Source organism: Mytilus galloprovincialis, chromosome 7 (genome assembly GCF_965363235.1).
Source record: "Mytilus galloprovincialis chromosome 7, xbMytGall1.hap1.1, whole genome shotgun sequence".
Taxonomy (NCBI): Eukaryota; Metazoa; Mollusca; class Bivalvia; order Mytilida; family Mytilidae; genus Mytilus; species Mytilus galloprovincialis.
Window position 1 is genome coordinate 74,113,459 of NC_134844.1, and position 21,111 is coordinate 74,134,569.

At 32.4% G+C, this 21,111-nt stretch overlaps 1 protein-coding gene across 1 annotated transcript in view; it reads left to right on the forward strand.

Annotated features, from left to right (window-relative positions):
- Positions 1-1,124: 1,124 nt before the first annotated feature.
- LOC143083642 (uncharacterized) overlaps positions 1,125-21,111 on the forward strand; it is a 36,581-nt gene continuing 16,594 nt past the window's right edge. Inside the window, exon 1 of the mRNA XM_076259925.1 lies at positions 1,125-1,753. Within this exon, the coding sequence (XP_076116040.1) occupies positions 1,712-1,753 (42 nt within the window). The 5' untranslated portion in view covers positions 1,125-1,711. The remainder of the gene's footprint in view (positions 1,754-21,111) is intronic.

Sequence of the window (21,111 nt, forward strand, 5' to 3'; positions counted from 1 at the left end):
GATGTGTAAATATATATGGTAACATAACATGTGCCCTCAATTTCGAATTTTATTAGCAAGGCTGAATATTCGTGATGGACTGATTTCAAAGGTGTATGACTTCCAATAAAGCGATATTTACACTAAGAAATAAGTCTGCAGTAAAGTAAATTGTTAATTTTTATGACATATTTGCCGCTGGACGTTATGCACACACCATTATTTCAAGTCAATAATTTCAATTTATGATGTGTTTTTAAATGTTTGTCTATTATTTACCTCTGGGTTTAACGGAGAGTTTTGCCTGGACCGGTGTAAGTGACCATGTTGTACCGGAGGTCAGCAGTACATTTTTGTTATGTGTCGAAGTAATTTTTGTGATTTTTAGATGAAGAATAGCAATACAATCACTGTGCCTTTATTTATGTTTACATATTGTGTGAAGGGATTGCACAGCTATTTATGGTCGTCTTGTGAACCTGCAGGTCATACTAAGCCCGAGTTTGTCCAGACCGTGTTAAACTTGAAATGACAGGTGAGATTTTGCTATGTGTTAAGGTCCTCTTTGTGACTTTAAGATGAAGAATAGCAATACAATCACTCTTTGTTTATGTATACATGTAGGAATTGTACCGCTAGTGGTCGTCATGTGAACCTGTAGGTCATACTAGCAACAGCAATACAATCACTGTGTCTTTGTTAATATTTACAAAGTCCGCGTAGGGATTGTCTGTCGTGCATTAAAATACTACATCCTTATTTTCCATTTAAACAAAATGTTGCATGTATTTATACTGCATAAAGTAATCCTTCAATAAATTGTGTTTAATGTTTGATATACTTAATATAATTATTTCAAAATACACTTTAATTTATTTTATGTATATGCTTTTCACGCACAATGAATTTCAGGAAATGTAAATTCAGTTTTCACACATAAATTTCAATTTTTAAATACTTTCAAATTAACAACAAAGCATAAACACTCCCAGTCTATAATACGTCTGTTTATAATTCAAAACAAACTTTTAAATATTTAAGATACTTTATAAACAATGAAATATTTAAATACTCAAAAACCGTGAATGGTTCGGTTCAATACTTCTAAAACTCGGGTAATACTACGATCAAACAACATTTAAAAAGGTAGATCGACCCTTGATCGTCAGACAGTTGTACTAACAATTCATACCTTACATTTCAATAATTACTTATAATCTAAATTTAATTAGGTGTAAAGTATAGTCCACGATCTAGTTAGTATGCAGGTGTTGGGCGAATAACGTTTTTTTTTTTCGTCTCTCAAATTGGTGAATTTTCCACGTGGTACTTTCCTTGTTATTACCGGATATAATTTATTGTGTATTAAAGGAAATTACTATTTTTTTATTCTCATACTGTTTCATTTAAATCATCGCAGATATATACATAAAAAGTGGGCTGTACTTTGGGACGGTATTAATCAACTAGAATTGTTTTTAACTTGACGTAGACTGTTTGATTGACAGCGGAAATTTACACCGCGGTAATCGATTGGAAACGTAAAAGGTAGAACATTACATTTCAAAAGAGACAAAAATGAATGGAAGTTGTGATTTTTCTTGTTGATATTTTTGTCTGCTAATATCAGTATTGATTATTGAACGTCAAACACTAACGTTCCATTTTAGTTGAGTTCAAAGAGAGGATACCTGTATTTCGCACCTGTAAAATTAATAATTTGGAGATAAAAATGGTTACAAACGTTTTCTATCTGATTTTAGTTGTCTTTTCGGTAAGTACTTGTAATTAGTCATTATTGCTAATTAATAAGTAATACAAATTTCTTTATTGCAATGTAAGTACTTGTGTGATTAGTATGATGTACATTTGATGGTGTGAAGCAGGGGTTAAATTATGTTTTTCGGGGAGAATGAAGGAATTTTATTCAGGTGTGACATTAAATACGTCTTAATTTTTGTAACGTTTAAAAGAAACAACATTGATATGCGGATTTGAATTGTCATTGATTGTATTATTTTATTAATATAGTGTTTCTTTCCACTCTTTTCGCTATTGAACTACGAACTTGATGAAAATGTACAAAGGGGGTGTTCTTAATGAGAAGGACAATTTTCGTGCTTTTCTATGATTTCAAATTTCAGACATGAGTAATTCAATATTTACTTCCGTTTCATGCGAATTCTATTCATTTTTGCTATAAATCTAAATTGTGTTCTTCTATTTCAACCAAAACCGGAAACGAAAGAATAGAAAAACTCCTTCAACTTCGTACTTTTATTTGGTCTTTTTAACTTCTTTGATTCGAGCGTCATTGAGGAATTGTTACAGACGAAATGTGCTTAATGTACAAAAGTTAAATCCTGGTATCTATGGTGCTAATGAGTTTATTTCCAGCATTTTTAAACAGTCCAATGACCTAGTTTTTGACCAAAATTTTTATAAAGTCCATTTTACTATATTATACTAATTTTAACAGTTATATTTGTACAGTACATCGTCCTGTTGATAAAATCAAGATAACTACACGTATGTGTCGAAATGTCACCCCAAGGTGACAGTTAACAGACATTTTTGAAGCATGTATAATGTTCATATTGTTTTATCATAAGTAGTCATTATTTAGATCTTCAAAAAACAGTCTATAAATTCATTAATTAAAGTGCACGTGACATATAATATTCCATTTTGGCATCTGTATAATTTGTCTTTGTATGTGACATTAAACTAAGGAGTACAGAGTCTAGATTTATAAAGTTTGTTTATTAGGGCGAAATGCAGCATTAACCAGACAGAAATGAATTGAGACGAACATAAAAAAATCAATGATGGTCTTTGGTTTTAGGGGTTAATTTTGTCTCTTCTTTTTATCGTGCGTGTTACTTTTTAACGTCATGAAATTGTACGTTGCCTTTTAAGAACCACAAAAGAGCTTGCCTTTTCAACTAAATTTTTCAAAAGATTTATTTTAATTTTATTTGTCTCCTTGAAGCGGACGATTGATCCCTAGGCAAACTTTTTATTAAAACTAATGACTCTTTCTCCTTTATAGAAAGTCATATTAAAATAACGTATTCGAACATAATTAGTTACACGAGTTCGTTACTTTTTAGCATAAAGACGTGACACACAGTCCTATCATATAAAGCGAGTATGTGTCTTCATGTTTAAAGTTTTTAAGTGATATAATCAGTCAGAGACTCAAATGATAATACGTATACAACTGTCGCTAGTAAACTAGACAATTCAACACACTATAATTGTTCCTTGAAATACGATGATATTGGTATCGATGCAAAAGTGTTACTTTCTGGTCAACTTATGGGAACGATTTGTGCCACTTTATTTCCATTGGATTACATTTCACTCCATTGGTATGACAATTCTAACTGAGTCTATAAAGAGTAGTTTGATAATTGAGATTCATATAGTTCGGCAGTCTTTAAGTTGCAGTGAGGCGAGAACGTTTCTGTGTTAAACGCTCCCACTGTGCCCTCGAGATAAAGAACAGCAATAACAGCTCGTTTCTTTGCTTCGGGCGTTGTTATGAAACTGTATGGATATTTTTCACGGTCTTTGCTGCTTATAACTTTGTAACTTCTTTTCAATAAGGCGACAATATGCCTAGCTAAGTGTCTACGCAATAACAGAATGTCAAGCTCTATGAATAAAGTGCCTAGAAAATCAACCTAACGATGTGAGGGTAGATATTATTCGTAATTTCCTCTCCAAACCCGGACCCCCCCTTTTTTTTCTTCTGGATTTGCCACTGGTTATATTGGCTTCTAAATTTTTGGGTTTTGACTTTTGAGTGTTCCTGGTAAAGTTATATTCAGCAGAGAAGCAATGCAGACGTCCACAATTCATATTGTAGCCAATTTAATTTTAACATGAAAAAGAAAATTTGATTTTGAAAAATAAACATTTGAAATTTGAAAATTTAAAAAAGAAAATTTGAAATTTGAAAATTTTTGAAGTTGCATTTTGATCGTTTAAATTTAACTTGATGTAAGTGCGAAATGAAAAGAACACTTTTGTGGTCATTAAAATATGTCAGATGTTGTCAACTGTGGTATGTTTGTGAGACAGTCGTGATTATTAAGTACATTTATACACGAAACTTCGAACGAATCAGCTTAAAACCTAAATTCAACAGGAAATAAACGTAAAAATAAAGATCCCAGTTTAATAAATGTTTCTTTCAGATTACTTTTAGTAATTTTAAGTACTGGTCACGAATTATACTTCCGAACAACAAAAGATCGAATAATTTGTCCTTTCAATACTCTCACATTTGAGTTTAAATATTTTTAAATATTTTATTACAATAACAATAAGAAAATTGTTCTTTATACAAAATTGATAATATCATGTTATATACGTAATTGTGTAAATTGGACACTTTAAGTCTCAATTTGATATTTGAATACGTTGTTAAGGTGGGAACAGAAACCTGCATTATATAATTATATCATATTGTTACTTGCCGGATGGAGAGTTGTCTCATTGCCACTCATACCAAATCTCCCTATATCTATATCTTATATACGTTTTATAAATACATTGAAACGAAATATACACATTTGATTGAAATGTAAGACAGTGTCTATTTCATAATTTTGAAAACAAATATGATTCTATTTCATAGTTAATCATTTTAAAAAGCGATTATCATCTTGTTACAAAAGGTGTTTGGTAATCTTTGTGGATTGAAATGAGATGATGAAATTGGAAGATATATAAATATATAGAGAGAGAGAGATATAGACTCTTTACATGTCCAACCACAAAACGTTGACTTGTTAGTGCCGCCCTCTTTTTTTTCTTTCAAAATCCTGGATTCGCATCTGGAAATAAATTCTTTGTTAGTTTGAAATATAATTCATTTATTACGGTATAAATGAGTCAGAGATTAATATGTAAGGTATAAAACAGAAGTGATATTGCCTCGTTTTAGAGAATTTACTAATTACAATTGAACCATGAAGAAAGATTGTAGACTCATTCATGAAATCCAATACTGTCCTCAAAAGAACAAAATTTAAAAGATGGTCAACTTGAACTTTTAGAATATTTTGAATGGAGTCAAAGGTCATAAAGTAAAACCATCAAAAAAGCTGATGCGTGGGTGGTGTGGTTTTAAAGCTCGTACGATGGATACATGATCTGTTAAGACTGTTAAGGGTCATCGAAAGGACTAGCATACCATTGTCAACCGCATAAAACCGCATTAAACCACTCACGAGGGTTCTTTGTAATTTTCTGTATCGAGTGTTTCTCATTCTAATTACCCTAAAGTTATAGTGTGTTGTTCCATTTGTTGTCTTTAATCTAACCCGCTTATAGTTCTGAAGGGGTCAAATCTATACAGAATGTATCAATTGGAAGTCAGCATATATCGTTTTTGAGAAGGTGCGTTTTAAGACTGTTGTCGTCAAAGGCGAACACTCTCGCCACTAAATTGAATCCATTTTAAGACTGTTGTTGTGAAAGTTGAACACTCTCGCCACCTAATTGAATCATTAGTTTGTAAAGGATTTGCATATTTGCTGCAATCCAACGTTTGTTCTAAGCTTTTAAATTAGGTTGTCATTTTTCAAACTTCTTGAATTCTTTGCCACTGCTTAACAGATTAAATGAACCATGGTAAAGAAAAGAAACCTAACTCACCAACCATTTTTTATGGAGATTACAAAGTCCGCTTGAACTCTGATGAGGTTCTTTTTCCAAGTATCCAGTTTCGAAGCCAGAACTGATCTTTGTGTAGCTTGATGTTGCCCCCACCCCCCTAGTTTGTCTGCAAATTCATCGGAATTTTGGACAATTAATATTTGGTACAAGTGGTCAATTTAGAAGACGACCATTTGATGGGGGGAGGGGGTGAACTTGTTAGGATCTTATATCAAAGGAAATCCAGCTCATGATATATTATATGTACATGTATACAATGTATATATGTCTGTGTGAATGAATGGCAGCATTATTTGCAATTTTTACTATGTCAATTATTCATAGATTTAGCACCGAACTACGAACTTCTTTTTCTGAATTGTGCATTTGTCAGTCTGAGTAAAAAGACTTGAAAGAGAATATTTAATTTTTAACTTTAAATAATCATAACATGAGATCTATATCTTTTAAATGTTTACAAACTGAAAAGTGAAGTTTGCATAACAGATTATCTATAAAATCTATCAAACTGCACCTTCAATTTTTTTAAATGGTTTTATTGACTGCGTGACTTAACAACTTATTATTACATGTACATTTATGTTGAGTGAAGCCATTTCATTGTTGACAGATTACGTCACTGATAAGCCGATATGTACATGTACATGCACTGGCTGTATACCAGTTTTAACTAGAAAAAACAAGTGCATTTCCGAGTACCCCAGTATAATCATACACGTTATATATTATACATGTATCATAGAATAGTATAATGTATAAATACATCGTGTACACCATAAAAAAATAATCACCTGACTAAATATTACGAAATCATTCAAAATGTTCCCACGATAAATATGAATTGACTAATTTCTTGTCCCTGAAAACAGTGATTCGTGAAGGTCAATCTGTCAAATGTCGGATAATTATTTTTAAAGGGAGAAAGGATTCAACGTACATGTGCATTTCTTTGATACAACATTAATAGATTAGATTGTAGCCTAATTTGTGCCGTCTTTTTTTAAAGTTTGAAAAAACGAAAAAGGAATTTCCAAAATATGACACCTTAGCAGGATTATCCAATGCAATTCAGACAATAAACACGTGGGCCGATAACGGTTCTGTGTAGCAATGTTTTCTACTCGGTCGTTCTTAAAGGTGATGACAATTTTTTTCAATGGTATATGTTAATTGCTTGTATTTCTTGACATTTAACCTGAAAAAGATATACATATATATAACTGAACAATTGAAAATAAATTGAGTAACACAAGAAAATAATCGCCTTTTTACAACAAAATAAATGTGTGGGTTTATTACATTTAGCCTATAGAAGCCACTTTTGGTTAAATTCAATATATTTAACTATGAATGACAATTAATGTTTCGATCTGTATAGTGTTCTTTAAATTGAAATTGAATTGCTTTATCCCTATTTTCTCATTCTAATGAAGGCGATTTTGTGGTTATATTCATTTAACATATTTGTTTCGGTCTATTGTACATATTGTCCGCTCACGGAAGACAGTTGATTTGGATGAAGTCTTGAGCTGGCATGTTAGTAACTGCTTAAAATGGTCCTTTGTTAATTTATGTTAACCATTGTCATTTTGCTTAATATCTTCTGTTACCTATTCTGACATCGGAATCCAACTTAATCTGAGTTTTACTCTGACTTTGTTTATTCAATATTGACTATAGAAGAGGTAATGGGGAGGGTTGAGATCTCACAAACTATATTTACACCTCCCAACTCTGTCACACCATTGCGTATGTCCCAAGTCAGCAACATCTAGCCTTTGTAAGTCTTGTGTATTTTTTAAATTTCGGTTCATTTGTATCTTTTGGAGGTACGTGTGGCGTACATTTCACACTCAATTAGTATACGTTAACGTTAAGGAGCCAGTCGAAGCCCGCTGCTGCGAGTGCAGCATTTGCATAATGCGCTGAACACCCATTGGTGACCTTGGACTGTTTTCTGCTCGTTGATAGGTTTGTCTCTTTGACACATTCCCTGTTTCAAGTCTCTACTCATATAGTTGTATTAGAGTATCCATTGCTATATATAGCTGATAATATACGGGAAATATAACCTTATCAAAAAACCTTCAGTCTTACGAATCTTGTCGTGTGTATGTTTACAGGAGTTGACCTTGTGGTTCCAAGCGGCTGTAATTGAGAGCCAATTAACTTTACTAAGTTACTGATGGCGTAACCTCATTTTAAAATACCTAATGACTTCATTCATATAAAGCATAATGTACGGGATATGTGACTTCAGCCAAAAATACTTCCGTCTTTAAAAGAAACTGATATAGTGTTTATGTACATACAACGGTTGACCGTGTTGTTCAAAATGGCTGTACTCCTAGATCTTTACAAAATTTACAATACCGAAACTAAATTTGACAATACCTAACGACTTCATTCATAAAAAGTATCAAAGGTTAAGACCACCTATAATACGTTAAGGTGCGTTTTGTCGTCCTTGTAAACATTATGTTTAACAGGGTTTTTAAGAAAGAAGACAAACGAGAATACTATTGACTTTTTATCAAAGAAATTTAATTTATTTACCTAGGTATCTACCCGTACTGTCTAACTTGATAATAGAGGTTATCTCTATGTCACTTGTGCAAAAAGATATCGTTACGTTGACTGTAAAAACAGCAATTTTATATATGACTCATATGTATTTCTGTAGCCTTGACTTCATTTTGGGGTTTGAGCAACCCGGTTGAAGGAAAATCGAGAATGTTCGTCAGATGAAAAAAAGAGGGATCATCAGCAAAGGATTAGGATTTTTGGTACAGGCGTGCTGCTAGGATTTAACCCCCCCCCCCCAAAAAAAAATCATATATTGAATTATTGTTAAAGTTACAGTTCATGAATATATTGCATGACAAAATCATTACCAATTCATGTTTCTCAGTTTTTGACATCCTAATTTGATTTTAAACGAAGAAAGTCAACTGAGTTAATACAAAAATGCAGAACATTTTTCATCTTAGTCCCCCTCCTTTCACCGACATACAAATCAAATGGACTTGACAGCTCCTTAAATAGTATCTCCATTGAAAATTGCATCACCTGACGGCCCTGTTCATTGTTTAGTATTCATTTCTGGTGTTCGTTGTCTATTTGACGATCAAGGTTTTTGATAGCCGAGACTTCTGGATATACTCCGAGACTTCTGGACCGAAAATAGAATGAGAGACCCTTGGTTAAACATTATAGATAATTGTATTGCTACAAACCTACAAACATTAAGCCATCCTGGAACGAAACATAGCAATTCAGTGATTATCTTCTGTTCTACAAATGTTGAAATGGAAATACATTTCATTTTAAAAAAATATGTTACAGTAATATGAAAGATTATTAATGTGTCCTTAATAGTTTCTTTTGAAGAATGTCAGCATTGATTTTTGAATATGATCGTTAATACTTTTAATTGTGCGCTATTTCTAGCGACAGTACACCTACGTGTATACGAAAACGAACCACGAAGCCATTAAAATCATGCATACAGAAAATTTTACGATAGTTCCACAAACGTGATTTCTACAATTATATTTTATAATTATACTTTTTTTTTATTTCAAGATTCCAAATTCAGGAGAAAAGTTTTGAAATAACAAACAAACGATAGTTCGGCGATCCAATAGGAAAGACAGAAAACGGGAACAAATAGAAAATGCCCAGACACCATACTTGCCTAACGAAATCAAATTTTTCTTCTTCTAAAATACGTCATATTTTCAGATCTTTTCTTCCTAAATTGGAAACCTACAGTTTATTTTGGAATTAATTTCCCCGCTACCTGTGTACGTCATACAATTAGTATCTACTGTCATTGAAATAAGCTTACGATTTGCAATTGGTAGACCTTTATTATGATTGGGAATTTTAGCATTTGTTTGAACATTTATTTTAAGAAAAGTTTGTCGTTATAGTATTTTAGGTTTCATAATAGAATTACGGAAATGCAACCCATTCGTTTTTCTAGAAATCAATATCTAGAAATTTGTTGTTGATATCGAGTTTTCAACTGAAATAGACTTTGTGGGTATTTGTTACCTACGAAGTTTTAATGGTGGCCATTTCAATGCGGAAACGAATGTTGAATTTAATCATGCATACTTGTAGACAATACAATTTATATTTCAAATGACATTTTCTATTTTATTACTCTATCAGAATAATTACTCCTTTAAAACATGTAAAATAGTGGGTTTTTTTAGTGAGATTAAAATTTATTTTTTCACAATGACTAGCTATTTTTCAATCAAGAAGGACCAGGAAACTCAATTAAAGAGTATGTTTCTATGGTCGAATTTCATTTTATTTTTGTATACAGTGTTTAAAAATACTGTTGAAATTTAAGACATGATATCAGATGAGCATGCTAACTAGAAGCGTATTTTCTTGACAAATGGTTTTCAGTATATTTTTAAAAAGAGATGTGGCATGATTGCCAATGATCTGCAAAAAAGGTAAAAATCAATATCCAAAGGCAACATCTAACATCCTTTTGAGACCAAATGACCTGGCAGCTGTTCTTGTTCTCCGTACGACTTTCAACAATTGGCAAACGTTAAGATACCAATTAGTATGCTAAAAAGACCCCCTTGTGTTTTTGTTGGTTTTTTTTCAATAATTAAATTGTGAGTGACAATATGTGCTGTTTTGTTAACAGTTATAATTATCTCAATGGTATTTTTAAACAGAATGTAGATGGATAATTTTTGCAGCAATTCAAATTAACCGGATATTCTTACTGTAGCTAAAGGCGATCAATTTCTTAACAGTTTGCATAAAAAAAAATGATGGTTTATGATCGAGGTTAATAAAGCAAAAAACTAGACACTACACAATATAAAAAGGGATTAAATTTAGCGCATTAAATTTACGTTCGGTTTTACAGAAGTAAATCTGAATTCATTCTAGACATATTTTTACACCTGTAAAAGAAAGATAAGTGAATAAAATGAATAAAAAGTACACGACTGACCTTCAGTATACTTGTTGTGTAACCCCAACGTCCCGAAATGGTTTGGATGTTTCATCTTAACGTATATTAATAGTTAAGAAGTATATCATATTAAATATGTCTGTCTCTTCAAGATCATATGAAGATATCAATATCTTATTAACACATTGTAATTTTTACAAGAGTTGGATTACGGTATACATATAAGGTATTGTTTAACGGATTATTCTGTATCTTGAATCAAAGGTCCTTTGATTCAAGATACTTCGGTGGTTTGTTTATCAGATGTATATTTTGTTAGAAGATGCTCATGAAGGGGAAAATGTACAAAAAATATTATGACACTTCGATAGTAATATGTAAAATAAATTTGGTTTCACATTTTCTTTTGCTCGAGCCTCTTTAAAAAGCTTACTAAGCGATATGGAGGTTTCTTATTGTTGAAGTCTGTACAGTGATCTATTATAGCTGTTTATATGCTCATATTTGTTTGTCTCTAGTGGACAGGAGTCTCATTTGCAATCATTACACATCTCTGACTTATCTTATTTTAACAGAATGCCGGACAGACTGTCACTGTACCCTTTCACAGTCTGACAAAAAACCCAAATTCCTTCCAAATTTATATGGAAAGCCACTCGAATAGATGGTCGAGAAGTACATTTTCATGTTTCCAAAGATTGCATCTTATTGTTCTCTTTTTAAAACTACTTAACAAAATAGTTAAATTATGAATATTAACAAGTGTCAGGTGATAGTTCACTAAGTTAATTGCTAGTTTAAAATGGAAATTGTGGCATAGTGGTTCGAATGCTACATTGGTACATTAAGTAGTAAAATGTAAATTTAGTTCCCTATGAGGTTTCCGGTATACGCCGCCGCAGGACATGACGTACATTAATTATCTAGGTCTATGTTACACGTGGTCTTACATGAAATTACAGTTTGTACATAAAATGTAAATTATTGACAAGTAATGTCACCTTTTGTGTTCACATTGTATGTATAAACTAAAATTAGAAATAACTTTCTGTGTTTCAACCTTGAGGTGATTCACGATGTGTCCAAAAACGCATTTTTTCTATTTCTAGCCTTACTTCAAAGACGATTGTTTCTTGTGAATCGCATCCTTGCCTTATATAACATTTCCTTATCTTCTTGTACCAATAAAACTGTAAACGGCTGGTTTTCTTATTGGTACAGATAAACCAATTGTTCATAGATTTGTTTTTTATTTTAGTATACTACTGGCAGAGTTTGGAAATGTAATGGTGCCGGTTTAAAGAAAAATGGCACTGGGGCTGAATTTAGTCCACCAATTTATCTATTAGCCAAAAACGTCCTACAGCGTTTGTATAACCCTTTTCACGTCATATTACATGAACAGGTCATTTTGAAATTGAACAATTGAATATACTGAATCACTAAAATATGTATGTAACTATAACTACACGTATACCAATTGATATTGAACCGCCTTTGGTGGTCTTCATACCTTACCGGTTGGTTCCATATAATTTGCTGCTTCGGCGCTTCAATCGTCATAACTTCGGCCTATTCCGTAACTCCATCTACTAGAGCAACGGATTCGTCCGAGGTTTGCCGATTGTCTAAGCTAGTGACTCGGAGGAAATATTATTGCTGACCTACAAACCCATATGTTCGATTAATATACAGGGATAGAAAAAACAGATATTTTCACCTCAATCAATACAGCAATTATACTTTCCATGATGTCCAGTTAATTGACAATTTATTTCATAAGCGAGTCTTAATGATCACAGTCAACACAGAATACAGAATGTAACCGTTTATTAAAGGTTACAAGTAAAGAGCTTTTGATTGAATTAAAGGCACAGTTTGATAGTGTACGTCTGTGTAAGGACAAGCAGAATTTAATGTGGTTTCATTGACGGATTACATGTCCATTTATAACCCTATTACTTTTTTTTTTAATGAATTTATTTCTCACTGGAATAGAAATGCAAGAAGGCGAACGGGTCCATCACCCCACCTTTTATGGTAAACATGTGTTGGTTTTTAATATATGAGTTAGATAAAAATACATCCCACCCTTTGGAAATCCTAGATCGTTACTGGGTTTTCTATGTTGAAGTTATCCTCATGACATTTGCTACGCTTATTGAAAGAGATGAAAAGACAGTCTACCCCGCAAAGTACAAATTCGTACACATGCATTGGGGTTTAGGCTGTCTGGTTATCATTAACTTATATATGACATAGTAACCTGTATGTAGCCAAGAAAAGAAAAACAGATGTAAGAAAAGTGATGTCTTTTTCTTGCATAATGAAATTACTTACGTCACATGAAATTGAGTTACATCAAAAATTAGACCTTTTGTTTCTTTCTGTATGGAAAAATTTGCCAGGGACAACCTATCTCAGTCTTATCTCTCGTCCGGGGTCAGAACGTCCGACATGGTTATTTAGCATGTTCTCTCGTTTCAATTACCATAATTCAATACAAGCACATCTCAATTATTTCAAATTAGTCTTAAAGTTCAACATTGATGTAAATTGGTCTAATCTTCGACATAGTTACAAAAGATTTAATGCGGCTCTCACAGTTAACAACTTGTCAATCGATTTTAAGGTTTTAATTGATAAACTGAAATTGTAGCCCAGGATTGAGGACTCAATCAGCTTCATGTAATTACGTTGAAACCATAGATGGACTGGAATTCACGGCTTCGAAACTATAATCTCTAATTAAATAGCATCATTTATGCAATATTCAACTTCTATGTACCGAATCATTTTGAGCACTTCAGTGGATTCGTTTCAGCTGCACTCTCATCGACTGTGGAAGGTGATTGACTATCAATCCATGGCTGGGCTTTACAACTTCAATTGCATTTCCACTATGATGGCATTATTCGTTATTAAAGAATGTCGTGTTTCCACTAGAATATCATCGTTTTTTAGTAAATAATGCCGCATTTATAAGTCAAAATATTCTGTCCGGATTTAGTGACATGTCCACTTCCTGATTGACTTCTTTGTTAGCTGTTACGTTGAAAGTCTGACTGTGTTTGCCTCTATAGTAAAACGGTCAATTTCATAAAATGTTATCATCTTTTCTTCTCTCATCTTCATGGAATATTTACCACTGAAATTAAGTATATAAAAAGTAATCACTCAATTCAGACACAAACTCACTTTCAATTCAAAGTTCAAAGTTTTAAGTACTAAGAGTTCGACAGCGGTATCACTATGCTCGGTTCTGAATCAAGAGATAGGATTTTGTTTTGGTAAAATTTCGTTGTTGTTGTATTGTATTGAAATATTTATTGCTTTAATTTGAATCGTTGCTGGAGGATAGATATATAAAAAAAGTCTGCATTATAGAATACCGATGATAAAAAGTAAAATCACAAAAATACTGAACTCCTTAGAAAATTCAAAACGGAAAGTCCCTAATCAAATGACAAAATCAAACGATAAAACACATCAAACGAATGGACAACAACTGTCATATTCCTGACTAAAGGCATTCCATCAATATAAACCGAATTATTCAACAACTTATCATTAAGGGCAATGCATTCTAAAGAATGACTACTTCATATATATATTTAACAAAATGCCTTGCCATTCCAATAAGTAACTATAGAGAATTAATTTAATGGTGAGCTAGTACAATGCAAAGTATCATATACTAGTCCTTATCATAGAATCCGAGACAGTCAGATACATAGATCTAGGTCATATACACTAAATTTATCATTGAAAAGGATCGACAAATCACGTAGAATCGTTCAAAGATATTTCAAAATGTACTTAAGAATGTCAAGATCATGTTCTGCCACTGGACCATTTGAGAAAATAGGCATTTCGACAGCTGACCAGCGTTGTACTATATCGACAACTGCCCCTTGTCTTGTACATGCCAAATAAACAGCTGCAATAACTGTCCGTTAAATGTAACTGAAATCAATTAGGTTGTTCGTTTTATAAATTTGATATGTGAAATTAAGACATAACAGAAGGCCGGACGGCAAGTATATTACAATCAATAACAAAAACTTGCCAAATATGAAAGTGAACTGTCCATAGGCAATGGGTTTTCCAAGGAGACCACCATTTGGTTTTAGGAGGGGTAAGGGTTGGGTAAGAAAGATTTGAAAAATATATACATGATAAAATTAAATGACATTGCACAAAAAATGATGTAAATAAAATTCTGTAACAAAAAATGCAGCATATTTGAGAAAATAAAGTGAACTAAAGTTAAAATACATTTTCTCGCGACAAAGCCCTCCCGTGGAAAAAAATTACAACTCCTGCATAAAATCCAGTCAAATTTCAAAGATAAGGGTAGCAACGCTCGTGTATATTGGTTATTCCTACTCTGTGCTATGTTTTTTTAACGACGGTCATTAGCAAATCAAAATCCGAGAAGTATACCAAATGTGTGGTATGGACTTGCTCATTATTGAACGTCGTACGGTGACCTATAGTTTTTTTTTCATCTTTCTCATTTGGTCTCTTGTGGAAAGTGCCGGGTCTCATGCATTTGCAATCGCACAACGTATTCTTATTTTTAAGCCGGCGATAATTAAGGATGTACTTAGGTGAGGTTAGGTGAAAATTAATAAATTAACGGAACTTAAAATTGATACTATAAGCTGGTAGAGCATCAACTAAGGATGAAAATAAGCTAAAAATATTGATAGGTCATGGACCTCCTTTTCGAGATATTTGAGATTTAAAATATGGCGGGAAAAGGCTGACTCGGACTTTTACCTTATATTTGCATTGGTATTATTAGGTCTCAAAACAAAAGAAAGAAAATTAAGAATCTTTTAAAATTTTGGTAAATGACCTTTCATGAGCTATTAAGTCTTATATTAAAAAATAAATGGGTGTTATGGGGCAAAATATTTTACATTGTATTGTATGGAAAAACACCAAGGAGTCCGAACATTGTGTCAAATTCCAAAACCTCACCTAAGTACATCCTTAAGCTTGAAAAGTACGCCTCTCGTTATATAACATAATTTTATTATGTCACGTTTAATTTATTATTTCCGTAACAAAACATTTCTCTTCTTTGGTCAACTTATTCCAATAAAGATAAAACTGATTTACTGTGTAGACAGTGTGTAATACAACAAAAATAAACACCTTCATTTTTATGAAGCAAATCGGGTTTCGTCTAGTTTCACGGTTCGTATAAAACATGCACGTCGCTGCCATTTCTGTGCAGACTAATTTTTCATTTGATTATAACTATGTAAATGATCAGCAGATTATAAAGTGCACGATAAGTTATGTATTGTTAGCAATAGATTACTCACGCGAGATTCTTATATTGTTGGCAATGATCAGGGGCTGGTCCAGGATTTTTGAAAGGGGGCGTAATTTCATAAAACAGGTTATAATGGTATACTGTCGCGAAGCAATTTTAGACGATTGTATGCTAAAAATCATATAAATCGTGAAAAATACCTTTAATGTTGAATTATTTAGGCGATCCAAGGGGGTAATAAATATACAATTCCTTAATAAAATTGTAGCCTTGCCAGTGAACGGACTGATCTAACATTCAAGTAAAAGTAGCGTTTTTCGGATACCCTTTTTTATTAATGCTTGTGCAGACATGATATAACAAAAATAACTCAGGTTATATGTACTTTACATAAACTACAAAGACCAGTTCTGCACTGGACACCTCAATTGTCACTAGGGGGGAGTGTTTGCAACAATCGACATAACAAACACAAAGGCGGATTTAGGGGGGGGCAGGGGGCCCGGGCCCCCCCTTTTTGGGAAAAAATTTGGTTGCTTATATAGGGAATCACTGAAGCGTGACTGGAGCGGGCCCCCTCTTAGGTCAGTCAGTGGGCCCCCACTTATGAAAATTTCTGGATCCGCCACTGAAACAATTATTCTCTGTTACTTTTCCTTGAATGTTAGATCAGTCTGTTCACACAACGATTCATTGTATTGTCTTTGATGTTTACAGCTTATTCTGTTTTTAAGTGGCACTTTGATGACAAATGGCTTTTCTGGACCTATAGTTTATCGATTCACTTAAAGAACTGCTATATCAATATTTTATTTACTAAGTAGTCTGATTTACAATTTGAACATTGAGTTTTAAAGACATTCTGACATTGAAAAATCGTAAATTGTAAATAATACTATGACCGGATTGTTATGATTTCAAAGTATAAGGAAGGTCTGGAATTTGGGTTTATAGAATAAAGAGTAACGGGGGAAAATGCATTTTAAACTCGGAGCAACAAATTAAGGAATAGGGGAAAAAAGACATAATAAAGAGGCTCCCACAGGTAACCCCCCTCAGGTCGCAAGGTCGTTTTTAAATTCGTCGAGAGGTCGTTTTTAAAAGAAATGTACAGGTCGCAGGTCGTTTTTTCCCAACACAGAGGGCGGAAGTCGGTCGGAGGTCTTTTTTTCCAAATTTTACAGGTCACAGGTCGTTTTTAGAAGTCCCTCAGGTCGGAAGTCGCATTTTAAAAAGCCCAGAGGTCGCAGGTCGTTTTTGACCCTGCGGGAGCCTCAATAAAGGTGAATAATAGACCAAAAAGTTCATGTAAAAGGCAACAAAATACATATACAGAATCAAGAAAAATAAGCAAAATGATATATAGAGAATAATGGGTGGTAAAATATAAAGGGATTGAATAATGGACAGAAAATATAAAGAATAATAAAAGAATTTTTTTTATGGATACAGATATAAATTAAGGGCCATCTAGCCAGACGCTTATGCTTTACTAGTTGGACACTAAGTTTAAAAGACATTCTGATATGGAATGAATAATGCGATGGCCGGATTTTTCAAGCTATGTCCGGCTGAGTATAAGATTTAATGGGTTAACATACTGACCTACATTTAAGGTCGCGTGACGGTAATATACATATTGCGACAGAACTGACCTATATTTAAGGTCACGTCACAGTAACTTATACACACATTACAATAAGAATTGATTTTAAATATTTGAATTATATTATAAATGAATATGATTTACAGAATGAAAAGTCATGATATAAGACTTTGAGGTTCAGTATGGGGGTTCTTTTATTACGTATAAGTACTAATTACTTCGTCTTTTAAGGAAATTACTTGATTACTGGTGTCATATTTTAATTATTTTTTTTTAATTTATGTGAAATACTTTGAAATATTTTTTTACTCATACAGAATATTTTTTATTCGATTTCTGTTTTTAGTATATTGGATTAAGATATTACCAGACAAACCCCGTCACAGGCCTTACTAAAGGCATTTATATGTTTTGCATATTAAATAAACTATTGTTTTCCTGTCTGGAAAAATAAATATTTTTTTTTATCGAAGTGTGTATTCTGAAGTTGATGGCTATCTTTTAATTACATAATAAATTATCGAAGTGTATATTTTGAAGTTGATGGCTATCTTTCAATTACATAATAAATTGTTAATGAGACCTGGTATGATTTTAAATGAGACAACTACATGTACAAAAAATATATCCCCCTAATACCAATAGGCAAATGAAAGTCTTCAACGGACAATAGATTTATAGATCTATAAATATACAAACTTTAACACAAAAATTGAAAAAAAAGTAAGTATTTTATGAACTCATTTTTATATTGAAGACTAAAACTTTTTGATTTCGTCATCCTTCAGTTATTGACCTGTATAAAACAATTTTCAAACAGAGACTTTCTGATAACTATCCAACCAATGTCTATTTTTCATCTGAGTTACAAATGATTACCCATAAACCTTCAGGGGACGACCATTTAATATTTTTAGTTTCAGGAAAAGTTTAAAATGACATGTCTGTGACGTTGCACTTTGCAAAAATAAATAATCTTTTTATAGGCTGCTTGATAAATGGACCTCTTCAACCACAAATGTTGTGGATATATATAATTAGATTTGCAATTAAATACATTATTATAAATAGCACTAACAGAACAAAGAAGAATATTGAAGTTGTCGCGTAAAAAAAGAGAACTACAGTTTAAAAAATATACACCACAGTATTCATTTAAAGAATATATATATATATGCAATGATATTTTTAAACAAGCTGTAGATGTTGTCAAACCTGTATCACCAGTTTATAGCTAATCATGATGATTCAGCCGACTGTAAAATAATAAAAAAATGACTAAAATTCACTTTTTTATGTTTTGAATTATTGCACTATAATACAACCTACAGCTAATTGAGATAATAACAATCAATTTCTAATATAGATCAATCAAATTTCCCACAATACATCTGTACAACAGGAAACGCGGTTGATAAAATCAGAAATTATTTTATTTTACTGACGTTATTTATCATTGCAAAAAAAGTTTTATTGCAATAAACAACAATTTAATTAGTTTTTGAATTGAAAAAGAAAAAGAAAACATTGATTTTCTTGAAGAATACTCAAATAATTTTGCCCCAGCAAAGACATTGTGATTCTTATGGACGCTTGATAATTGATCAGCATCGCTTAGCAAGAGCAATTAATAATGGTTCTCTTTCATTTTCAATGGCTTTTGTACCTAGATCTTATCGCGATCGGGGTCGCTTGAATGTTTTCAACATAGGTTTTCTAACTTATAGCTTCAACGTTTTCTTTGATGTTGATGCAGATGTCACTAAACACGTATCAAGATACAGTATAACTGACCATCTAACCACTTAAGTTTTGGATTTTATACGTTTTTGCAATGAACCACAACAAAAAATGTGTTTTATCAGAACTCCTTGTCAAGACAGATGCGCATAATGACCAGGAAACAAAATAATTGAAAACATTCTTTTTTATCCAAATTAATTTTATCCGTTTCTCTAGGGTCACGAAGGTCAATTGAGACTTTTATGTTTGAACACAACTACTTTAAGCACGTGTTGTGACAAATTAGTTAATGCAAACAAGATAAAACGAAAGTATATATGCAATTATGATATTTTAAGGCTGAACAGGGAAAACGGTTTGTTGCTGCGCAAGTTTAAAATGTAGAGGAATAAATACGGTGACTTATACTTGTTAACGTCTATGTCCTTTGGTCTCTGGTTAAGAGTTGTCTCATTGCAATTTGGCAATCAGTGAAATATTTAATTTAAAAAAAAATCATTCTTTTTCCACACCAAACAATTGTAGAAGTTAAGAAATGACACGAAGTTAGCACCAATGCGACAGCAACCAAGAAACAACCCATCAACACTCTATCACCACGACTGAAATCTTTACCTTGTAATAAAAAATCTAGCTTCAAATGAGATTTTTGTATTATTGCAATGGTTATGCCATCAATGGCATTTCCAGGGCAAGAGGGTGTGCAGCCTCCTTTTTGATAGCTAAACCTAAATTTCATGTTTCTACCGATTTGTATGATTCGAAAATTTGACAAAAACTATTTTCTTAAATATTGTCATCAAATACTATTTTATCCGATGCAAAAAAAATCACCATCTTTCGGTGATTCATTTGTCGAAATACATATTTTATACGATAATCATCTAAATCGCCAATTCTCAGCAAATCAGATGTCGAAAAAGAGGCTGATGTAATTGGATGATCTTAAACCAATCTTAATGAGAGACTGAACAAAACACGTGAATATTGACTCATTTGACTTATATCTTCTTTATGTCGTATTTTTGTTGTATTTATTTATGTTTTATTGTACAACGAAATGATTTTTGTAGATCATAAGTAATGCGTAATAGATGTGTATGAATTAAATGACAATTAGTCACTTTTATGATTTCTATATAACTTATATTAATATATTAAAACATCGTTTCCTTATGTCATTGTTTACTCGAGCGTCAACTTCTTATATTAAATGATGCATAGGGCTTTGATTGAAAAAAAAAACTGTTGATGACATATTTATTTGTACATAAATGTCTGAATATGCGAATTAGGTGAGCTTTTATAAGATCATTTTGTCATTTGAGACGTTTTTATTTGAGATATTATATTTAGTTCCAGATTCAATGACCTTATAAACCAGCCAATGCCAATGACTTGTGCTTTGCATTATTATAATTATCATAATGAATGATAATTGTTACATGACGTTTAAAAATAGCATTGAAATTTCATTTAAAAATGCTTTCAAGATCACAACCTACAAATAAGTTTTTAAGAACATAGACTGGTATGCTGTCTTTTTTTGCCATAGAGATTCTGTGTGGTGCAATTGTTTGGACTAACATGTGGTGCAATTGTTTGGACTAACATGTGGTGTACTTGTTTGGACTAACATGAGGTGCACTTGTTTGGACTAACATGTGGTGCACTTGTTTGGACTAACATGTGATGCACTTGTTTGCACTAACATGTGGTGCACTTGTTTGGACTAACATGTGGTGCACTTGTTTGGACTAACATGTGGTGCACTTGTTTGGACTTTCATGTGCCTCACTTGTTTGGACTTCCATGTGCCTCACTCTTTTGGCCTTACACGTGCTATAA